At 28.1% G+C, this 21,075-nt stretch overlaps 1 protein-coding gene across 3 annotated transcripts in view; it reads left to right on the forward strand.

Annotated features, from left to right (window-relative positions):
- Tpst (tyrosylprotein sulfotransferase) overlaps window positions 1–21,075 on the forward strand; it is a 238,895-nt gene that overhangs the window by 74,490 nt on the left and 143,330 nt on the right. The window contains exon 7 of one of the 3 annotated variants that reach the window (XM_065508687.1): window positions 6,923–7,679. The exons of the other annotated variants lie outside the window; for them this stretch is intronic. Within the exon in view, the coding sequence (XP_065364759.1) occupies window positions 6,923–7,396 (474 nt within the window). The 3' untranslated portion in view covers window positions 7,397–7,679. Of the gene's footprint in view, window positions 1–6,922; window positions 7,680–21,075 lie in introns of those variants that run through there. 3 annotated transcript variants of the gene reach the window in all.

Consider the following 21,075-nt stretch of genomic DNA (forward strand, 5'->3'; position numbering starts at 1 on the left):
TATGTATTTATTAAACACATATTCCCATAAAAACAGAGAGTTTTAATAATAATAATAAAAAAAAAGAATCTCCAAAGGCATTTAAACCTGCATAAACACATTCAAACATTATTTGCAACTTTTATACGAATTTATTGCGAAAATAAATATAAATTAATATTTATTTGAGAGCATTTTTTTTGTTCAACTCTTAATTATTTGCATTATTATATTAAATTATCACCGAATACGAATGAGTAAATAACCAAGTTGTTACTTTGCTGCTGTTGTTAATATTCATATACACGCTTGATGGTAAATTAAATTAAAAAAAAAAGAAAAACTTTTCCAATGCCACCATTGTTGTTTGCAATTTTAACAATTATCATAAATTTAAATTAATTCCAAAGAGAAAAAATTAAACGAAATTTAATTATCTTAATATATTTTAAATCACAACCAGGGAAATACTAAAGCAAATGTGAAAATTGCCATCATTAAGCCAATTAGTCGGTACTACTTTTTTGTTTTGTTTGTTGTGTTTGCTTGTTTTACTGGCAAAAACACTGACAGGTTAAAAGGGTTCAATTGATTTTTAATGCCTGCTGCTTGCATGACTGCAAGTGGAAATTGAAAATCACTTGTGTGTCCTTATGTTTAAACATATAGAGAGAGCTCCACTAACTTACGTTCTTTTATTTTTATTTGGGAATACAAATGTGTCATAAAAAAAAATACACATTACATTGTTACAATAATGAAATAGAATTGTGTCATGTGGTTGCTACATAAATTGGGATATTAAGGTTTTTATCGCTTTATTATGTTTGCAATTTACGATTTTATGCAATAAACTAGAAAAAGTCCTAATTTTTACGACTATCATTACATTTTTGTTTTCTTTTTTTATCTATAAATTTAAGAAATTTGGAAAAACTTTTAGAATATGTTTATATGTTAAAGATTTTGATAGAGAATGAAATTGGAATGAAATGTTTCTAATGTTTTCGTTCTTTATTTACTTCACACAAATCAATGCCTATCAATAGGCATCTGTCAGTTGACTGCTGTCAAAATCTTAACAAGCTGCGTCATTTAGTTTGTGTTTGACAGCCATTGATAGCAGAACGATCGGAGTGGTTTCGATTTTGAATGAACACTTGGATATGAGAAAGTTTTCCGCAAAATGGGTGTCTCGTTTGCACACAATCGATTGCGTTTGGGCAATCATATGACAACTTCGCAGGAGTGTTGGACATTGTTCAACCACTTCGTAATTGTTAACGAAACGTGGATCCATCGCAACACACCAGGGACCAAAACAGCAGTAATAACAGTGGGTTTCTGGAGATGAATCAGTCACCAAATAGCTATTTTAGGACTTCGACAAATCTTATTTTTTAATAAAAAAACAAGTAAGAGAGCTATATTCGGCTGTGCCGAATCTTATATACCCTTCACCAAATTATACTTTAAAATAAATTTTTTTAAATATTTTTAGGTAAACAAAATTTAATTTTTTTTAATTGTTTTTCAAATTTTTTTTTGAAATTGTTTTTTAATTTTTTTTAAAAAAAGTTTTTTCAAATTTTTTTTTTAAATTTTTTTTTTTGAAAAAAAAAATGTATGACAACAAAATTTTTTGATGAAAAAAAAATTCGGGTTAAAAAATATTTTTCCCGATTTTGACCCATTGTAGGTCCAACTTACGATAGCCTTATCTACATCGTTGCAATGGACTTTGAAATATCTATCATTAGATATCCATATTGTCTATATTAATGACTTAGTAATCCAGATATAGATCAAAAATAGGTCAAAAATCGAGGTTGTCCCGGTTTTTTTGCTCATATCTCCGTTATTTATGGACCGATTTTGCTGATTTTAAATAGCAAACTTCTCGAAAGCATGTCTGACAGAAGTATTGAAGATTTGGATCCCGAAGATAAATGGGATCTTCAGAAAATTGATTTCAACAGACAGACGGACAGACGGACAGACGGACAGACAGACAGACAGACAGACAGACAGACAGACAGACAGACAGACAGACAGACAGACAGACAGACAGACATACAGACAGACAGACAGACAGACAGACAGACAGACAGACAGACAGACAGACAGACAGACAGACAGACAGACAGACAGACAGACAGACAGACAGACAGACAGACAGACAGACAGACAGACAGACAGACAGACAGACAGACAGACAGACAGACAGACAGACAGACAGACAGACAAGAGAACATGAAATAGTTTTTTATCCAAAAATCTGTATATCATTCAAAAAGTCGCGGACCTGTCCTCTTATTTTCTTTATTTTGACAAAGCGGACCAGTTTTAGTTAGAGGCTAGTGTAACAATTCAATTACAGCTTTTCCTGGTCAATTGTGCTCGAAATTGACCAGGAAATGTCTAGATCGAGTGATTTAACACCATTGGATTTATTTTTATTGGGTCATTTAAAGGCAACACTTATAGGGCAGAGGGAATTGCATCAACGAAAATTTCTCGATGTGCTGTTCCAGACATAATCTCTTATGTGTATTTATGATTCTAAAAACAAAATAATCTATAGAAAAACCAGTATGTTTTCTATTGGGTGTTTAACTTAAAAATGCGAGATTTACAATAGATGGCGTATCGTATGAACGCGGTTTTTGTTTTTAATGTGTTCGGTTTCAACGTGCGAGAGATTAATTGTGCGAAAAGTGGTAATTTTGACACGGAAGATAAAGATTGCTCAGGCCAGCCAAAAAAGATTGAAGACCAAGAAGCAGAGAAATTGGGTACCATAAGAATTGAAGCCGAGAGACCTTGAAATACGAGTTTGTATATCGGAAATGATGCTTGAACGATATAAGAGAAAATCAGTTTTGCATCGAATCATTACTTGCGATGAAAAGTAGATACATTACGATAACCCGAAGCATAAAAGATTGTATGAGAAGCCCGGCCAACAAGCCGAATCGACACCCAAGCCAAATATCCATGTCGCTAAGGTACTGCTCTATATTTAGAGATTTTTAACAGGAATTGCATAATAGATTATGAGTTGCGGAAATCTGACCGGACATGTACCGAAGCGAGCATTGGCGGAAAAACGCTCAGAATATGCGGCCAGACATGAAACCTTTATATTTAATCATGACAACGTTCGGTCACATGTTGCAATTCCTGTTAAAAATTATTTAGAATGAATGGTTGGGAAGTTTCGCCTCACCCGCCATATAGTCTAGACCTTGGCCCATCCGACTACTTTCGATAGATGCAGAACGATCTCTCTGGGATACGCTTCAAATTGGAACAGAGTATTCGATATTGGCTTGATTCGTTGTTGGCCTTAAAAGATGAGCAGTTCTTTTGGCTCGGAATCCATATGTTCCAGAAAGATGGGAAAACTTCATAGCTAACAATAACAATTAAATAAATTTATATTCTACAAATGTTTCAAAATAAAAATTTGAAAAAATCTCGCATTTTTAATACATACACCCACTATTTAATTCAAATCCTCCATCAATTTTGAGACACCCTTTATATGAAGTTCGCTTTTTTCAATTTAACTTAAGAAACAATCAGCTAAACTTAACAGCTATGGATTCATATTCATATGATTGTTATAACAAGCGTTTTTACCACATCTTTACATAATTCTAAATTAAGATTTAATACCACAAAATGCTGGCATAAATTAATAATGTCTCGCCCCAAAAAATGTTTATTATCCCTACCAAAACCACAAAGTTAATTGTTTTTTTTTAGCGCGCTTTAATTGCTGAGCGTTACGTGTATGAAAAGGGCTCATTCAAAGCACACATTTGCATGTGTTTAATTTGCTTGTTATTGTTGTTTTACACTCTAGTACCCTGCCTTTATCATTCTTCAATTAAAATTGGCTTTATTTTCGTCTGAGAGACATGAAAAATAATTAACGGAAGTATAAAACACTTTGTATTACAACAACTGAACCGTAGAACACGAAAGACAAGAGTCAGAAATATTTACAATTTGTATTGTTTATGTCGTTTTTTAATTTTTTTACAGTTTTTGTTTTACGTGTAAAACAAAAGAAAAAGGATTTTGTTAAATTTTTGTTTAATGTTCTGCACATATGCAGACATAAATTGTGTGCTACATGCTGTTTTAAATACATACTGTTGTATGTTGTAAGTACATGCATGTTGTCTGTGTATGTAATACAGTTTTTTTAATTTTTTTCTTTTGTTTTGCTTTCAACATTAGGGAAGATTCAGTTGATGTTTTTCCTGTGTACATGTGCAACAGTGCGTATGAGTATTATGCATTAGTGTTATATTCAACATGAACATGTTGTACGCAGCACTTGAATAAGAGACATTTATTAAAACAAAAATATCAATTGATGAACAAATTGGATATATTGGGTACGAAAGAAGAACTAGTTTTAGGCTCACAAAGGATTTTTATCTATATTTTATTTTGTGATACTTTTTTAATTAAGGCTTAGATAGTTATATAATCTGGAAATCTTAGAAATATAAATCCCTTTTTCAATTGTTGCACACTGTTTTTGCAGATTCTACAATATTTGTCATTCTAACCAACACCTCGTCAAAGTCTATACACATGCTTAAACAATCATATACAAACAGAAACACAAACTTTATTTCCGTTTCCTTTTAATAAAATATCTGTTTGTAAACAGAAATCATATAAGTGTTGTAAATAAAAATCCTTACAAAATTAAATACATAACAGCATTGAACACACATAAATTAAATGTAAAAGAAGTGAGAAATCATCATTACATCATATTTACGAAATAATAAAACAGACGGTATTTTTTTTAAAATTTGTTCATACGAAATATATAAGCTGCACACCTCTTGATTTTTTATATTTTTTGTATTTGTTTTATATTTTTGTATTTAAGTATTTTAATGTATGTATATTTTTTAATATTTATTTTCATTTCATTTGCTTGCGAGTTTTTTCTTTGTATTTGCTCGCTTTTTATCATTTATTCCCTTGCACGTTTTTGGCATAATGCACAAATGCTTTCATTTTATCACTAGTTTTTTTTTTCTTTGCATTCTCATTTACATAAGGATGGCCCTGATTTTAGGGGGCAATGTTCGATGTTCTCAGGTAAAATTAAAGTTTCGATTGTTTTAAAATAATAATAGGCTATCGGTCTATATCATATAAATGTGGGTAACTGGATACAATTTTGTTCAGCAATTAAATACAATTTCATACAATCAAAAACCAAACTATCAAAGAGGTAGTCGACTTTGACAACCTGTATTCTCTACGTTTCGTTTATATATCATTGAATTTATTACCACTTTTTTGGATCGACCCAACTATGTTTTCAACAAGACGGAGCTCACGTCCATGAAACAATTCAATTACAGCATGAGACATTTTTTGGTAGTGAATGCTTTCGTTACTGTGATCAGAATTGGCGAGATCAACATTATTGTGTTTATTTTTAAGAGGTTATCTAAAGTGCTAAACACCACCATTGAAGGAGGAAATTCAGACATTTATGTCAAATGTTCATAGGCATTTTCGATAAAATTATCCAAAGTCGGCCTTTACGACTTTGCTATTGGATGTATGACTTAAAAATGCGGTATTTTTTTCACATTTTTGGCTTATTATTTTGAAACATTTGTACAATACAAATTAACTCAAAGTATTGGCCATTTTTAGCGATAAACTTTTCCCATCTTTCTGGCAACATATGGATTCCGAACCAAAAGAACTGCTCATCTTTTGAGGCCAATAACGAATCAAGCCTCCGATATTGGCTTGATGCTATTTTCCAAAGTGAAGCCTATCCCAGGTATAGCATCGATCGAAGCAAATACAAGTCGGACAGGACACAGTCTGGTCTAAAAAGAGGGTGAGGCAAACCTTCCCAACCACTTCATTCTAAATAGTTTTTAATATGCTTCATGATGGAATATATCGGTTTCATGTCGCTTCAAAAAAATCAATCAAACAGATTCTCTGTGATGGTCTGGTCAGATTCCAACAGCTCATAATAGATTGGACCCTTTTAGTCTCACCAAATACAGATAATTAACTTAGAGCTATGGATATTTGGCTTTCTTGTCGATTCAGCTGGTTGGTCGGGCCTACCGTAATGGATCCATTTTTAATCGCAAGTAATGATTAGGTGCAAAAATGATTTCCTTTTATAGCGTTCAAGCATCATTTCAGTCATGCAAAATAGTCTTTCAATTTCTCTCGGCTTCAGTTAGTATGGTACAAAATTTCCTAGCTTTTGGATGAATCCTGCTGCTCGCTTGAGTAGCTCCCAATGACTTTGCATGCTCTTGTTGAGTTTTACAACAATCTTCATCTTTTTGGGTGGCCTGGACGATATTTATCTTCCGTGACAAAAATCAACACTTCTGAACCTAAAAAACATCTCTCACACGTTGAAACCAATGAAACACATTCACCATAGGCTTTGGTGAGCAATCGGAGAGCTTCAGCTTCACTTTTATTCAAATTAAATAAGTAAAGCAAAACTTCCATATATTTGAACGTCTAGAGATCCCTTCATTAATAAAAAAAAACGTTGCTGTAGAATGAGATTTGTTTTGGTTTGGACTAGTTTGAGGTTTTATATTTTACTATTTAAAGTGTTTTTCTATTATTTTAAAACAATTGATCTTCATTTTAATTGGGAACATCAAACATCTTTTAAAACTTCAGACAAAAGCGACCATCCTAATATTCTTACACAAACACACATTTAAGTAATTTTTAATGTTCTTTCATTTTAAAAAATATTTCTCTTTTTTTAATATTTATGCGCTTAATGTGCATGCATTTAAAATATGTATAAAAAAATGAAGTGATTATGGTAAAAAATAAAATAAAAAATCAATAAATATATTTTCTTTTTGTGAAATTATTCATGGTTGATTTCAAACAGCTAAAAGCCAATCGAAGATTATGGGAAAATAAAGCAAAAGAAGTGTTGAAAATGTCACCACAACAACTTAAAAATTCCAATACAGACGAAGACGATGATAATACCATCAATGAAACATTTGCTCCCGGAAATACAAATATCAACAGCAATAACAACAACAACAACAATAATCACAACAATCATAACGACGACAACAATAACAACAACGATAATAATCAATTCCACCATCATGTTAATAATAATGCAGAGGCCATAATGCAACAACAACTTCAGCAGCAGCAACAATTGCACGAAGAAATGGATCATAATAATATGCAGTATGAAGACATAAACGACATCAATATGTTGCAGCAGCAGCAGCAACTACATCATCTACAACGCGACCACTTTACAGATGAGGATGTTTATAAAAAACCAAAGGATATAATAACAATAAGACAATTGAATACACAATCCCTGAAAGAAAGTATATAATAACAACTTTAAACATTAAGAAATTCCTATGCTTTGCTTCTTCCTCCTTCCTCCTCATCCGTCTACTCAAGTAGACGACATTAATGACTAAACTTAAAGCTTAAAGACTTTTTAGAAACAAAAACTTTGAATTCCATAAACCAATGAAGGAAGGGTTTAATTAAACTTATTTAGAGATCATTGGAAGTAAAAGTGTAACAAATCATGGACTGGGAAGAGCATTTCTATTAGCCTACATTAACAATAATGGTGGCTTCAAATATACAGGTTTTGTTTTTTACATACATATTTGTAAACAAATTGAATTAAGATTTTTTTAATATAGACTTTGTTTTAGATATCAATGTAACAATTTGGAATATTTTCTTTAACATTTAAGGGTACATTAGTGCTAAACTTTTTCTTCGCCGTAATTTAAAAACAAGTACCTTTTTTAAAAAAAAGTACTTCTTACAAAAACCTGAAAATACATTTTAAAAATGTTTCTGAAAAAGAAATTAAATTTTTAGAAACTCCACTTTTGAGAAAAAGTACGTTTTTAAGAAAGGACCTTTATCCACAAAGTGGACTTTTGAGGGAAAGTACATTTTTAAGAAAAAGCACATTTTTAAGAAAAGAGTACCTTTTTTTATAAAAGATCTTTTTAAGAAAAAGTACCTTTTTAAGATAAAGTACCTTTTTAAGAAAAAGTACCATTTTAAGAAAAAGTACCATTTTAAGAAAAAGTACCTTTTTAAGAAAAAATACCTTTTTAAGAAAAAGTATATTTTACGAAAAAGTACGTTTTTAAGAAAATGTATATTTTTAAGAAAAAATACATTTTTTAGAAAATGTATATTTTTGAAGAAAGTAAATTTTTAAAGAATGTAGATTTTTTAAGAATTTTACTTTTTTAAAAAAGTACCTGTTTAAGAAAAAAGTACCTTTTTAAGAAAAAGTACGTTTTTAAGAAAATGTATATTTCTGAAGAAAGTAAATTTTTAAAGAAAAATTACCTTTCTTAAAAAAAGTACCTTTTTTAAAAAATTCACCTTTTTAAAAAAGTGCCTTTTTAAAGAAAGTACCTTTTTAAAGAAAGTACCTTTTTAAAGAAAGTACCTTTTTAAAGAAAGTACCTTTTTAAAGAAAGTACCTTTTTAAAGAAAGTACCTTTTTAAAGAAAGTACCTTTTTAAAGAAAGTACCTTTTTAAAGAAAGTATTTTTTTAAAGAAAATACCTTTTTAAAGAAAGTACCTTTTTAAAGAAAGTACCTTTTTAAAGAAAGTACCTTTTTAAAGAAAGTACCTTTTTAAAGAAAGTACCTTTTTAAAGAAAGTACCTTTTTAAAGAAAGTACCTTTTTAAAGAAAGTACCTTTTTAAAGAAAGTACCTTTTTAAAGAAAGTACCTTTTTAAAGAAAGTACCTTTTTAAAGAAAGTACCTTTTTAAAGAAAGTACCTTTTTAAAGAAAGTACCTTTTTAAAGAAAGTACCTTTTTAAAGAAAGTACCTTTTTAAAGAAAGTACCTTTTTAAAGAAAGTACCTTTTTAAAGAAAGTACCTTTTTAAAGAAAGTACCTTTTTAAAGAAAGTACCTTTTTAAAGAAAGTACCTTTTTAAAGAAAGTACCTTTTTAAAGAAAGTACCTTTTTAAAGAAAGTACCTTTTTAAAGAAAGTACCTTTTTAAAGAAAGTACCTTTTTAAAGAAAGTACCTTTTTAAAGAAAGTACCTTTTTAAAGAAAGTACCTTTTTAAAGAAAGTACCTTTTTAAAGAAAGTACCTTTTTAAAGAAAGTACCTTTTTAAAGAAAGTACCTTTTTAAAGAAAGTACCTTTTTAAAGAAAGTACCTTTTTAAAGAAAGTACCTTTTTAAAGAAAGTACCTTTTTAAAGAAAGTACCTTTTTAAAGAAAGTACCTTTTTAAAGAAAGTACCTTTTTAAAGAAAGTACCTTTTTAAAGAAAGTACCTTTTTAAAGAAAGTACCTTTTTAAAGAAAGTACCTTTTTAAAGAAAGTACCTTTTTAAAGAAAGTACCTTTTTAAAGAATGTACCTTTTTATAGAAAGTACCTTTTTAAAGAAAGTACCTTTTTAAAAAAAGTACCTTTTTAATGAAAGTACCTTTTTAAAGAAAGTACCTTTTTAAAGAATGTACCTTTTTATAGAAAGTACCTTTTTAAAGAAAGTACCTTTTTAAAAAAAGTACCTTTTTAATGAAAGTACCTTTTTAAAGAAAGTACCTTTTTAAAGAAAGTACCTTTTTAAAGAAAGTATCTTTTAAGAAAAAGTACCTTTTTAAGAAAATGTACCTTTTTAAAAAAGTTCCTTTTTAAGAACAAGTACATTTTTAAGAAAATATACTTTTTTAAGAAAAGATACATTAAAAAAATAATTTTTTAGAAAAAGTACCATTTAAAGAAAAAGTAAAGTTTTAAGAAAAATTATATTTTTAAGAAAAAGTACCTTTTTAAAAAAGTAAATATTTAAAAAATATTATAATATAGCATTTGCTAACATTGTATGCCACCACAAACGTGAATTACAAAGGCATGACAAAAGTACAAAATGCCTAAAATTTGTTTGTGAAACAACATTGCTACAACATTAAAAACAGCTGACGATTATGTTGCGTAATAATGTTTATGTCGGATCTACTTTGTAGTGATTGCCATTCAAAATTTAAAAAAAAACATATTCAAGTTGTCAACTATTTTACAACAGACTTTTGTATAAATATCTTAAATAAAAATTTGCCTGTAATAAAACAGAATATGTAACCAATGTCAAACCTCTTAAAAATTTTCAATTAATTTTTAATATTGAAACATTTCTTCTCCAAAGACCGTTACAAAAGCCACAACAAACCTCAAATATTTCCAATTTCTTTGAACAGGATATGGCAAAAAGAGACACATTGAATACATTCTGCAACGTCATTATCATGATCATACTCATGCATAAATGAATGTTGCAACTTTTATTTTTTCTGTTTTTTTTCGTAACAAAAAAAAAAAAAAACTGAAAATAAATTCATTCTTTTGTTACATAAAATTGTTGTAGTATTTTGTAACAAAGCTAAGTAATATGACGCCGGAAGTGCAATGTGGAAACGGATGTTCTATATGTATGCATGTACATGAAGCACTGAAATTCACATAAAAAGCTACATTCAAATAAAACAAACTCACAGACACACAGCTACAACTGCAACAAATTGAATATCTATACTATTCAATGACATTTTTTACATTGTACATTACATTTTCTATAGTCCCGTGTACATAAAATGCAAAAAAAAAAATAGAAAAAAACTTTCATCATTGTTTGAGGATGTATTAGTTTGTAGGTGTATGTATACGAGTATTTTTTTGTTGCAGCTAAAATAGTTGCAACATCTCTGTTATAAACAAATCGATAATGTTAAATTAAACTAAAACCAAAACTATAGTTTTAAAATTACCAAGTTGCTTTTAAATTGCTAAAGTTTTTAAATAGTGCGAAATACAAATTTGATACACTTTGTGTCACAGAAATATTGTATTGTAATTAAAATATAAAATCTGTTATATATTTGAATTTCGTTAGTTTTAGCTTTGTAATGATTTTATTTTAAATTTGACTTTCTAACTTTTCATTCGCCATTGCAGAGTTCTCAGTTACATCAGTTGACGTTAATCAAGCTCTATTGTATTTAGTTCTTTATTATAATTTGGTTGTAAGCTAAATTTAGCAAACAGCAAACAATTGTTATAAATTTTCGTCATGTCACATCTTTGACATTTAATTGTCATGGAATGTTATTAAATTGAAAATGACATTAATATGTACCATTTTTTCTTCATTGTCATTCTGGGTTGTGAGCAAAATTTAATTTGCCATTGTAAATGGTACGTGATTGTGGTGCGCTGTAATAATAATTTTTGTTTTTGATGTCACTAGATTAAATTTCTGTATTAGAAAATGTATTTGAGGAATTACTATCGAAGAAACTTATGGGAATGTAAAAATAGTTTTGCTTTTGCAGACTCATTTTCAGAATCACGTCTGGAAAACAATTTTAAAATTCTTTTTTATGAAAAACACTTAAAAATTATTTGAAAACTGAGAAATTTTCATACAAAAATTTTAATTTGTTTTCCCTCATATTTTCCAACCGATTTATGCCTTTTTTAACTTTTTGGTAGGCTAATTCAGAATTAAATGCAATCACATCATTATGTATTGAGAAACCGGTATTCAATATTCATTACGCCAAACAACCAAGTTTTGGCTCAAAATCATCAATGAAATTTTATAATTACTCTAACCATAGAGAGATATACATAGAGCGGAAACTAGAAAAAAACTCTAAGAAAAAAATTTCTCAAAAAATTATACATGTCAACAGTTTTTATTACTAATACATACTCACCACTTCGGTTTTTGACAACGGAGTTAGATAAGGACAGGAGAGTTTCCGATCTATGTGTATTTATAAATGATTTTATGAAAAAGTACTTTTTAAAGAAAAAAGAAAAAGTAGCCTTTTAAAGAAAAAAAAGTACCTTCTTAAGAAGAAGTACCTTCTTAAGAAAAAGTACCTTTTCAAGAAAAAGTACATTTTTAAGAAAAAGTACCTTTTTAAGAAATAGTACCTTTTTAAGAAAAAGTACCTTTTTAAGGAAAAGTACCTTTTTAAGGAAAAGTACCTTTTTAAGGAAAAGTACCTTTTTAAGGAAAATTACCTTCTTAAGAAGAAGTACATTTTTAAGAAAAAGTATCTTCTTAAAAAAAAGTACCTTCTTAAGAAAAAGTACCTTTTTAAGAATAAGTACAGTTTTAAGAAAAAGTAAATTTTTAAGAAAAAGTACCTTTTTAAGAAATAGTACCTTTTTAAGAAAAAGTACATTTGTAAGAAAAAGTACCTTTTTAAGAAAAAGTACCTTTTTAAGAAAAAGTACATTTGTAAGAAAAAGTACCTTCTTAAAAAAAGTACCTTTTTAAGAAATAGTACCTTTTTAAGAAATAGTACCTTTTTAAGAACTAGTGCCTTTTTAAGAAAAAGTACCTTTTTAAGAAAAAGTACCTTTTTAAGAAATAGTACCTTTTAAGAAAAAGTACCTTTTTAAGAAATAGTACCTTTTAAGAAAAAGTAATTTTTAAGAAATAATACCTTTTTAAGAAATAGTACCTTTTTAAGAAAAAGTACCTTTTTAAGAAAAAGTACCTTTTTAAGAAAAAGTACCTTTTTAAGAAAAAGTACCTTTTTAAGAAAAAGTACCTTTTTAAGAAAAAGTACCTTTTTAAGAAAAAGTACCTTTTTAAGAAAAAGTACCTTTTTAAGAAAAAGTACCTTTTTAAGAAAAAGTACCTTTTTAAGAAAAAGTACCTTTTTAAGAAAAAGTACATTTTTAAGAAAAAGTACATTTTAAAGAAAAAGTACATTTTTAAGAAAAAGTATTATTTTAAGAAAATGTACAATTTTCAGAAAAAGTACCTTTTCAAGAAAAAGTACATTTTTTTGGAAGTATAATTCTAAATTGAATACAATTGCTCATTATTAGTTTAGAAGACGGTATTCAATATGCATTTCGCCAAACAAACCAGTATAATAATTCTAACCATAGAGAAATATACATACACAGAGAAAACAGATTCGTGTTCACAACCGAATTTGTCGCCAATCGAATTTTGTCGGTTACATGTACTATCACAAAATTCGATTGGGATGACTGAATATATGGTAGCTGTGTTATTCGCTTGCTGAATTAATGGTAGACTCAACTGTTTAAAATTAAATAATTCGGTAGTTAGGACAGAATCTATTAGTGGTGATAATTACGATTTTTTCTAGCACTGATATAAATTAATGATTTTTCTAACTTTTCTCCCATTTATGGATAAAAATTTAATGTGTTTATTCTTAAAATATGTACAAAATCTTAATATTTAAATTAAAATTCGTATGCATTATTATATATCGTCGCCTTATGTGCAAAAGTGTGTAATTAGCATTGCAATATTTTCACTTATTTGAATTTTTTCAAACGATAGTGGCGATTTCATATATTTTCTTGTTTAGATTGAGGCTGGTTTAGAACTTGAATATCTATAAATAAACTGGTTGAAATAATACATTCAGTAAGTTAATATGAGAACAAAAGATTAGCATACATTTTAAAACACAGAAATATGAATCGGTGTTTTCTAAAGATACCGTGGATATTTCCCATTGCGAAAGAACTATATATATATCGACGGTCATAGGCTGACTCCTCGCAACTAACTTCAATGATGAGATATTGTGCTAAACGATTCCTTATCGTACAGATGTGATTGTTGTTATGAAACCTAAAAAAATATTTGAACACGTCTTTAATGAATAGTTTAACATAAATCCAATAGACTCACCCTTTCATGTGAATCTCCTAATGCTCATTTGTTTAGTTAAAAAAATTAGTAGATCTTATTTGTTTAAATTTGCTAATTTAAAAATATTTTAAGCAAAATAACTTATTTTGTGAATTTCAATTTATTTTATACAAGCTAAATGTTTTGTCAAAAATTTCTACCAATATAAATTTTTCTTTCGGTTGAGAACACCGCATTTGAATTTTTCATATCGTAATCGAATTTTTCGATTACAACTACTAATATTTGGGGATTGAACGAATATTGCTGAATTTAATTTAGTCATGGTAGACGAATTAATAACTTAAATTTTAGAAAACGTTAAGATAGTTAAGATAACTAACTTTAGTATTGTAAGAACCATTATTCGATTGAAATTGTGTTTTTACAATTCATATTATAGAAAATCGATTGAAATTATAGTTTTTTAATTATGATACCTTAATTTCAGTTCATCTTATTAAATATTGAAAATGGGAACTGATTTCCAATCGAACTCTTTTCTGTGTGTAGAGCGGATAAATTCTCATCACTTGGATTTTTTGTGTTAGGTCTTTGACAGGAGAGTCCAATCTATGTGTTTATTTATTTATGATTCTAACACAGTAATGTTCACGCCATACAACAATTGTTTGAAAAATTTACACACATTTGTTACGCTCTTTTAAAAACTTTTGTTCATTCATCGTTTAGCTCTCGATGAAAACACATGCGACGGACTATCGTCATTTTTTTCAGACATTTACTAAGCATTGTTGTTGGTTGTTTTTGGACGAAGCATAGCAAACATAAGCGTTTCAATTGCAATTGAACACATAATAACAAAGTCAAAAATAAATACAAAATTAAATAGAATTTAGGCCGTTTAATGCATATTTTTTCTTTTCCTTAAAATTTAAATTACATTCATTAAATAAATTGGTTATATGTGACAAAAATTCTAAATCTAAACTTTCATTATTTTGTTCTTATTTTAAATGTTTGACATTATGTTTGCTGGGTAGCTCTCTCACCAATACATCTTCATTTTTATTTTTGAACATCACTGTTCTAACATTATTTCGATGCGTACTCCAATGAATGCTGCCTACTGTACATATGTTGTGTCAACTCAAAGCCCCTTAATTTTCTATAAATAATAGTGTCTAATGGCCAGTTTTTAAGCTTTATTATTTTCTAACACAAAGGAATCACTATGATCCAAACCCTGCTGTATAGTTAACAAATTTACTTAATTGTATATAAAATTTCAAAGAAAAAAAACAGTTTTTAGTTAAGAATTTTCATTTAAGCTCGAAAGATTTTTTTATATATAAATAAATAAATGTATAATTTAATTAAAGTTTTGCCAAGCAAAAATAAAAAAAAAACTATAAAAAATTTAAGATAAATTAAGCATAAATTTAATACAGAATAAATACAGAAAAAAGAGCTTTGAATAATATGTATTTTAACAATTATGTATTTTTAAAACATTTATTTAAGAAGAAAAACCAGCCCTATAAGTGTATGTATACAATTTATATTAAAGAATAACATAAAAAGTAACTTTAAAATAATAATTTAAATCAATGTGTTGTATATTATTATAAAGTTATGTAGTTAGGATTTAAACTTACATACTTACTAACTAAATAAATAAAAGCATAAATTTTAATGTTTATTTAAATCAAATATAAATAAATCTATATAACTTATGTGACTGATTGTGTATAAACAAAAATAAAAATAAAAAAAAAATTAAAAGAAAATAATACTATTAAATAAATCTACATAAAATTACTACATACTTATATTAAATAAATACATAAATATTTATATAAATATTATTGGAAAGTAAAACACAAATAAAACACAGATAAACAAGTAAATATTTGTATAACAAACTAACAAAATTGTGTCCCCTAAAAATACAAATAAAGAGACAAAAATTGCAATCAACACAGTTTTAATTTTAAAACGCTAAAGGAAAAAAACTTATTTCTGTTTTATATTGTAACTTCTTAAGCAGTCAGCATAGAGTTTAAGTAAATTCTGTTTAGTTTCTCATGTCGGAGTGCATAAATTTTATATTTCCTTTATTATGATTTTATTTGATTTGATTTTCTTTACTATTTGAATTTTGTATTATAAACTTACAAATTGCAAGTTTTCAGCTTTATATTTATTTTGCCAAACTAAACTAAAGAAAATATTTAAAATTAATATAAAAAATAATATAAAACAGATGAAAATGAGATGGGAAAAAATTTGTATAAAAACCGCTGACAATAAGAATATGATCAGAGTAACACAAACATTAAGAAAATATTTTAAATTTAATGTAAATTATGCCAGAAACAAGATAAATATCTTCAACAATTTCTTTTTATTAACTACAACATGTAAAAGCTTTTTATACACAAATATTTAACGAACTTTTTTTATGAGTTAAAACTTAATTTGAGGGTAAGACTCGTATGACTAACAATACCGAAATGAATCTACAATTGTCTTTAGTTTTTCTGTTATAATTAAAAAGTTATAAAAATTAAGCATTATTAAAAATGTTTGACAACTCTATGTTATTTTAAAATAAAAACAAGTAAGAGAGCTTTATTCGGCTGTGCCGAATATTATATACCCTTCACCCAATTATACTTTAAAATAAAAATTTGAATTTTTGTTTTCGCTAAATTGTTCAAACTATTTCTGTCGAATTGACTGTCATTTACCACCATGGACGGATATTGTGTTCAACAACACCGACGTGTATTTGTTGAATACGCCCTGAAACAATTGGAAACTGAAACAATTGGAAACGCCCTGAAACAATTGGAAATCTTGCCACATTGGACATTCTGCACGAGCCATATGATGGGGCAGTGGTGGAAGAGATGTGAACTGGCCACCGACATCGTGCGATTTGAAGACATCAGGCGTTTTCTGGTGGGGTTTTCTTAAATCGGAAGTCTATGCGATAAAAACAGCGGCCCTTATAGCCAACATAACCCATGTCATCCGTCAAATTCAGCCTGATTTATGCGCCAGAGTCATGGAAAATTGGATACACACTACCCAGCGAAGCATCGGTAAGTAGCATCGGTAAGCAGTCGGTTTTACCTGCGGACAGCAGGTTTTAACATCCAAACCCCTTTGCAACAAAGTAGTTATCATTTGAGAGTCATGAACGCCTTACTTTAAACCAGGGAAAGGCAACCTATACTATTGCATTTTACGATTGTATTAGGTATACACTCTCTCCGCTCTCACCAAGAATCGGTGTTGCCAGTAAACTTTCGTCTCTTTTCCCCAATTAAAAATGTAAAATCTCATAATGTTCATCATACATCTTTAAAAGTTGGGACAATTTTTTTTTCAGTGGCAACACTGATTCTTAAATTTTGCGATAAAAAACGATACACAACCTACTTAATTGAATTCTCAAGGTAGACTGATTAAAAGTTGTTTATTTCTCTACAATGCGTGTGCACACGTACGTAAGAGAAGAGTAAATGAAAAACGCGGCGCCCATATTTTGCCTTTCCCTGCTTTAAACCCAGAAAATTCAAATTGCATTTGTATCACTTTATGGCTGATACTTTTAAAAACACTGTCAAATTATTTGACACAATTTGAAAACATTCAGACAAAATACAATAATAAAATCCAATAGAATTTTAATCTAAATCAAAACAGGTTAACCAACGAAATAAACTGCAACATAATTCAATTAAATTAACGAAATTATTTTGTCCTCTGTTTAAAACAAAACGAAACATACATTTTAAATATGTAAAACGTTTTCAAAACATTTGCCCCCAAATAAAATTTATGATTTATTGAAATATATTAAATATGTTTACATTTAGCTAGTACAAAAAATAACTATAAATAATCTATTACCAAAATTTCCAAAAAAAAAATTCTTTTAACCCGGCAATTCCCATACCCTCGCCAAAGGGAGAAACAATTTGTTTTTATTAAAAATAGTAAAAATACGTCTAGTTTACACTATAAATAAGTTTAAAATAAAAAAAAATATAGCTAGTTGCGATTTTATACCGGGGGTCACCAATAGGTGACACTGGGCAGAGAAAAAATAATTTTCTAAAAATACTTGCTGATATTGTTAGCCTGAATATCTAGCAGTATTTATTAAGAAAAAATTATTGTGATACTTAACCGTTTGGCATTTTTATAACAACTTATTTATCATAAAACACACATCAGTATGTTAAAATCCAAAACACTGCTTAAAGATTTTTAAAAATCCCCTAGTTAATAAAATTCAAGCGTTGCCAAAATAAAATCAGATATAAAACAGGATATTGTCTGTATATAAATAATATCATTATTTATCAATGATATCTGTTTCCATGTTTAAAACTACCGTTAATCTTTGTCACCTGTAGGTGACACTGGGAATTGCCGGGTTAAAGAACCAAAAATTCAATGAATGAAAGTCAACAACCAGGATTTAAGTTTAAACTAAAAATATACCAAATCTGGCAGCTATTTTTTTCTATTTTTTTAATAAATAAAAAACCACAAAAATTAAAAACTATTAATAGTTTTTAATAAACATCTGTTTAATTAACAATGATAAAAAAACCACAAAAAAACAAAAAATTATAAAAGTTATAAACAAACAAAGAACAAAAACAAATAAATCTAATTTAGGCAGCCTAAAAATCACTTAATTTAACTGAAAGTAATTTTAACTACAACTAAATAAATAAATAAATATTTAAATAAAAAACAAACAAACCAACATGTACATTATACTATAATATGCTAAATATTTGTGTAAATTGCTAAAAAAAAAAACAAAGAAAATATTATTACTAAATAAATGATTTTTTTAATAAAAAACAAATACAAAATAAATCAATTAAATCTGAAATTGTTTAATGAATGTTGATGTTACTTTATTTATTTATATATTAATTTACTGACAACGCCAACTTATCCTTTTAACTACCCACAAATTATCTTTATAATTATGTGTTTTCTTTATGCTGCTGCTGCTTCCTTCCATTTGTGAAATGCTGCTTAATGAAACTCATTATTTATTTTTGAATGGAAGAAAGTTCATAACCCAACAATTGTGGAATATTAATTGTTGTTACAAGTGAATTGAAATGGTTTCGTTGTATGGGTTGCACAGTGGGGCAGAATCGAAATTTTTTGGAAATAAATCTGGCATTTCTAAACGGCTGGTTCGATCGGGATAAAATTTGACGTGACCGTAGCCAAGGAGTATTTGAGCTTAAGTTATTAAAATGGATCCTACAATGGGGGGCTCAAATTAGGGTCCTTCGACATGTAAAATTTTTAAACACGTGCCAATTTTTTGTTTCCCATCCGATTTCAAAGATTTTTATATTTAAAAAAACATGCTTGCGTGTGCTATTAATCTCTTCTAATTTTCGAGTTAAATGCATTTAAAAATTGTAATTTTAAATTTTGGCCATAAATTGGCCCGCTATTTTAAAAATATAGGGCGTAATTTTGGACGGAATGGACTCGAATTTCTTTTGTTAGTTAGACAACTAAATTACCAATAATATACAAAAGATTTGAGATCAATATCTATTATGGATCCAAAAATAAAAGATTGTCAATTTAAATATTAAAAAAAACTGTATTTTTGCTGTTTTTTGGGCGAAAAGGTGACTTAACTCTATTTTTATTAAAAAAAAACTTTATTTAAGAACATATAACATTTTTATGTTTTTCTGTAAGGTATCTTTAAGGGGAACATTTTGGTATAAAAAACATGTCCTATTTTTCGAACATGTCGGCCCTACGTACTTCGGAATTTGACCTATTTTTTATCAAAATTTCAACTTTGGGCCACATGTTCTAAACTCCCAAAGATGGGATCAGAAAACAAAAAGCAGCTTTGTAAACCTTAATGTTTTCTCCATTTATCGCCAAAGTATTTTTCCAGCCCCGAAGGAAATGTAAAAATTCCATTTTTGGGATTTTCGCTCCAATTTTTTGGAATTGCGGGATTCCCTTTGACCTTTTGACAAGTTTTTTTACACCTTATTATTTAGAATGACAAACTTAAAAAACGTTGAAAATTTCATTGAGTTTCGTTAATAAATAAAGATTTTATTACATACATTACATATCAAAATTTTAATAGGATTGCAAATATTAGGAACAATTTGATCCACATTTTTTCCGGGCTATATTTTTGTTTAGATAAGTTAATTTTTAGTCTTACAAACAAAAATTCAAGTCAATATCTCAATTAGATTCAAAAATATGCCACTTTAAAACTCCGTCCTTCAAAAATATTGCACTTTTTCATACTAAAAAATTTTTATAAATTTTCTTAATGTGACTGAGTCAGAACCAATGGCTTGTGTTGAATAAAATATTAAGAAAACATTTTTTTTGGTAGATATCGAACTCGCATCCCACTAAGCGACCAAATAGGTCCTCAAGGAAAATATCTAAGCTATATTTAAAAAAAAAAAATCCCATTTTGAAAAAAAAAAATCAAAAAAGGAAAAAAAATATTAAAAATTTTTTTTTTTTTTTTTAATATTTTTTTTTCGAAAGATTGTAAACTATTTGGGACACATTTTGTTAAGAACAATAGGTTATAAGTTACATGGATGAGAAAGATCACATGTTTGGCCAAAATGTCTAACTCCGAGAGTTCTTGACCGATCTTGTTGAAAAATTGTGTCTGAATTACTATCCGATAGGTCTAACCTTGGTGCAAATTTCATCCCGATCGGAAGACATCGATTTCAAAATTTGGTTCACTTGACATGAAATGCCCCATATATAGAAGATTAAGCTTGATGTGTCAAAAAGCATACAAAACGTGTTTCGGTTCAGAAAGAGGACAGTTAAAATATCAGGAATTCTCTGAGGCATATACTCCGAGAATTCTAAAGATACAAATCTGTTAGAAAGAATTTCATCCATTTTCTTGTTTTTTTTTTGAAGATTATCCATAAAATCTCAAATGTTCATCTACTTTTACCATTTACTGTTTTTCAAACACATTACAATACAAATTCTGGCTGATAAATTCTAAGACAAATAAATATACATCTATCATATTACGGAAAATTTATACAAATGCTGAAAACACTTTAAAGAGGATACAGATTACAGTAATCCTCGAAAATAACAACAACATAAGAAAAATGACAAAAACGAAAACAAAGATAAAAATACAGACAAAAAAAATGGAAATTGACATCTTAAGTACTTTAATACTATCTTATATCTTATAGATAAAGAATCTTTATTACATCTACTAAACACAAGTATAAAATGTAGGCGTGTATATGTGTAT

Source organism: Calliphora vicina, chromosome 4, assembly GCF_958450345.1.
Source record: "Calliphora vicina chromosome 4, idCalVici1.1, whole genome shotgun sequence".
NCBI classification, from domain to species: domain Eukaryota; kingdom Metazoa; phylum Arthropoda; class Insecta; order Diptera; family Calliphoridae; genus Calliphora; species Calliphora vicina.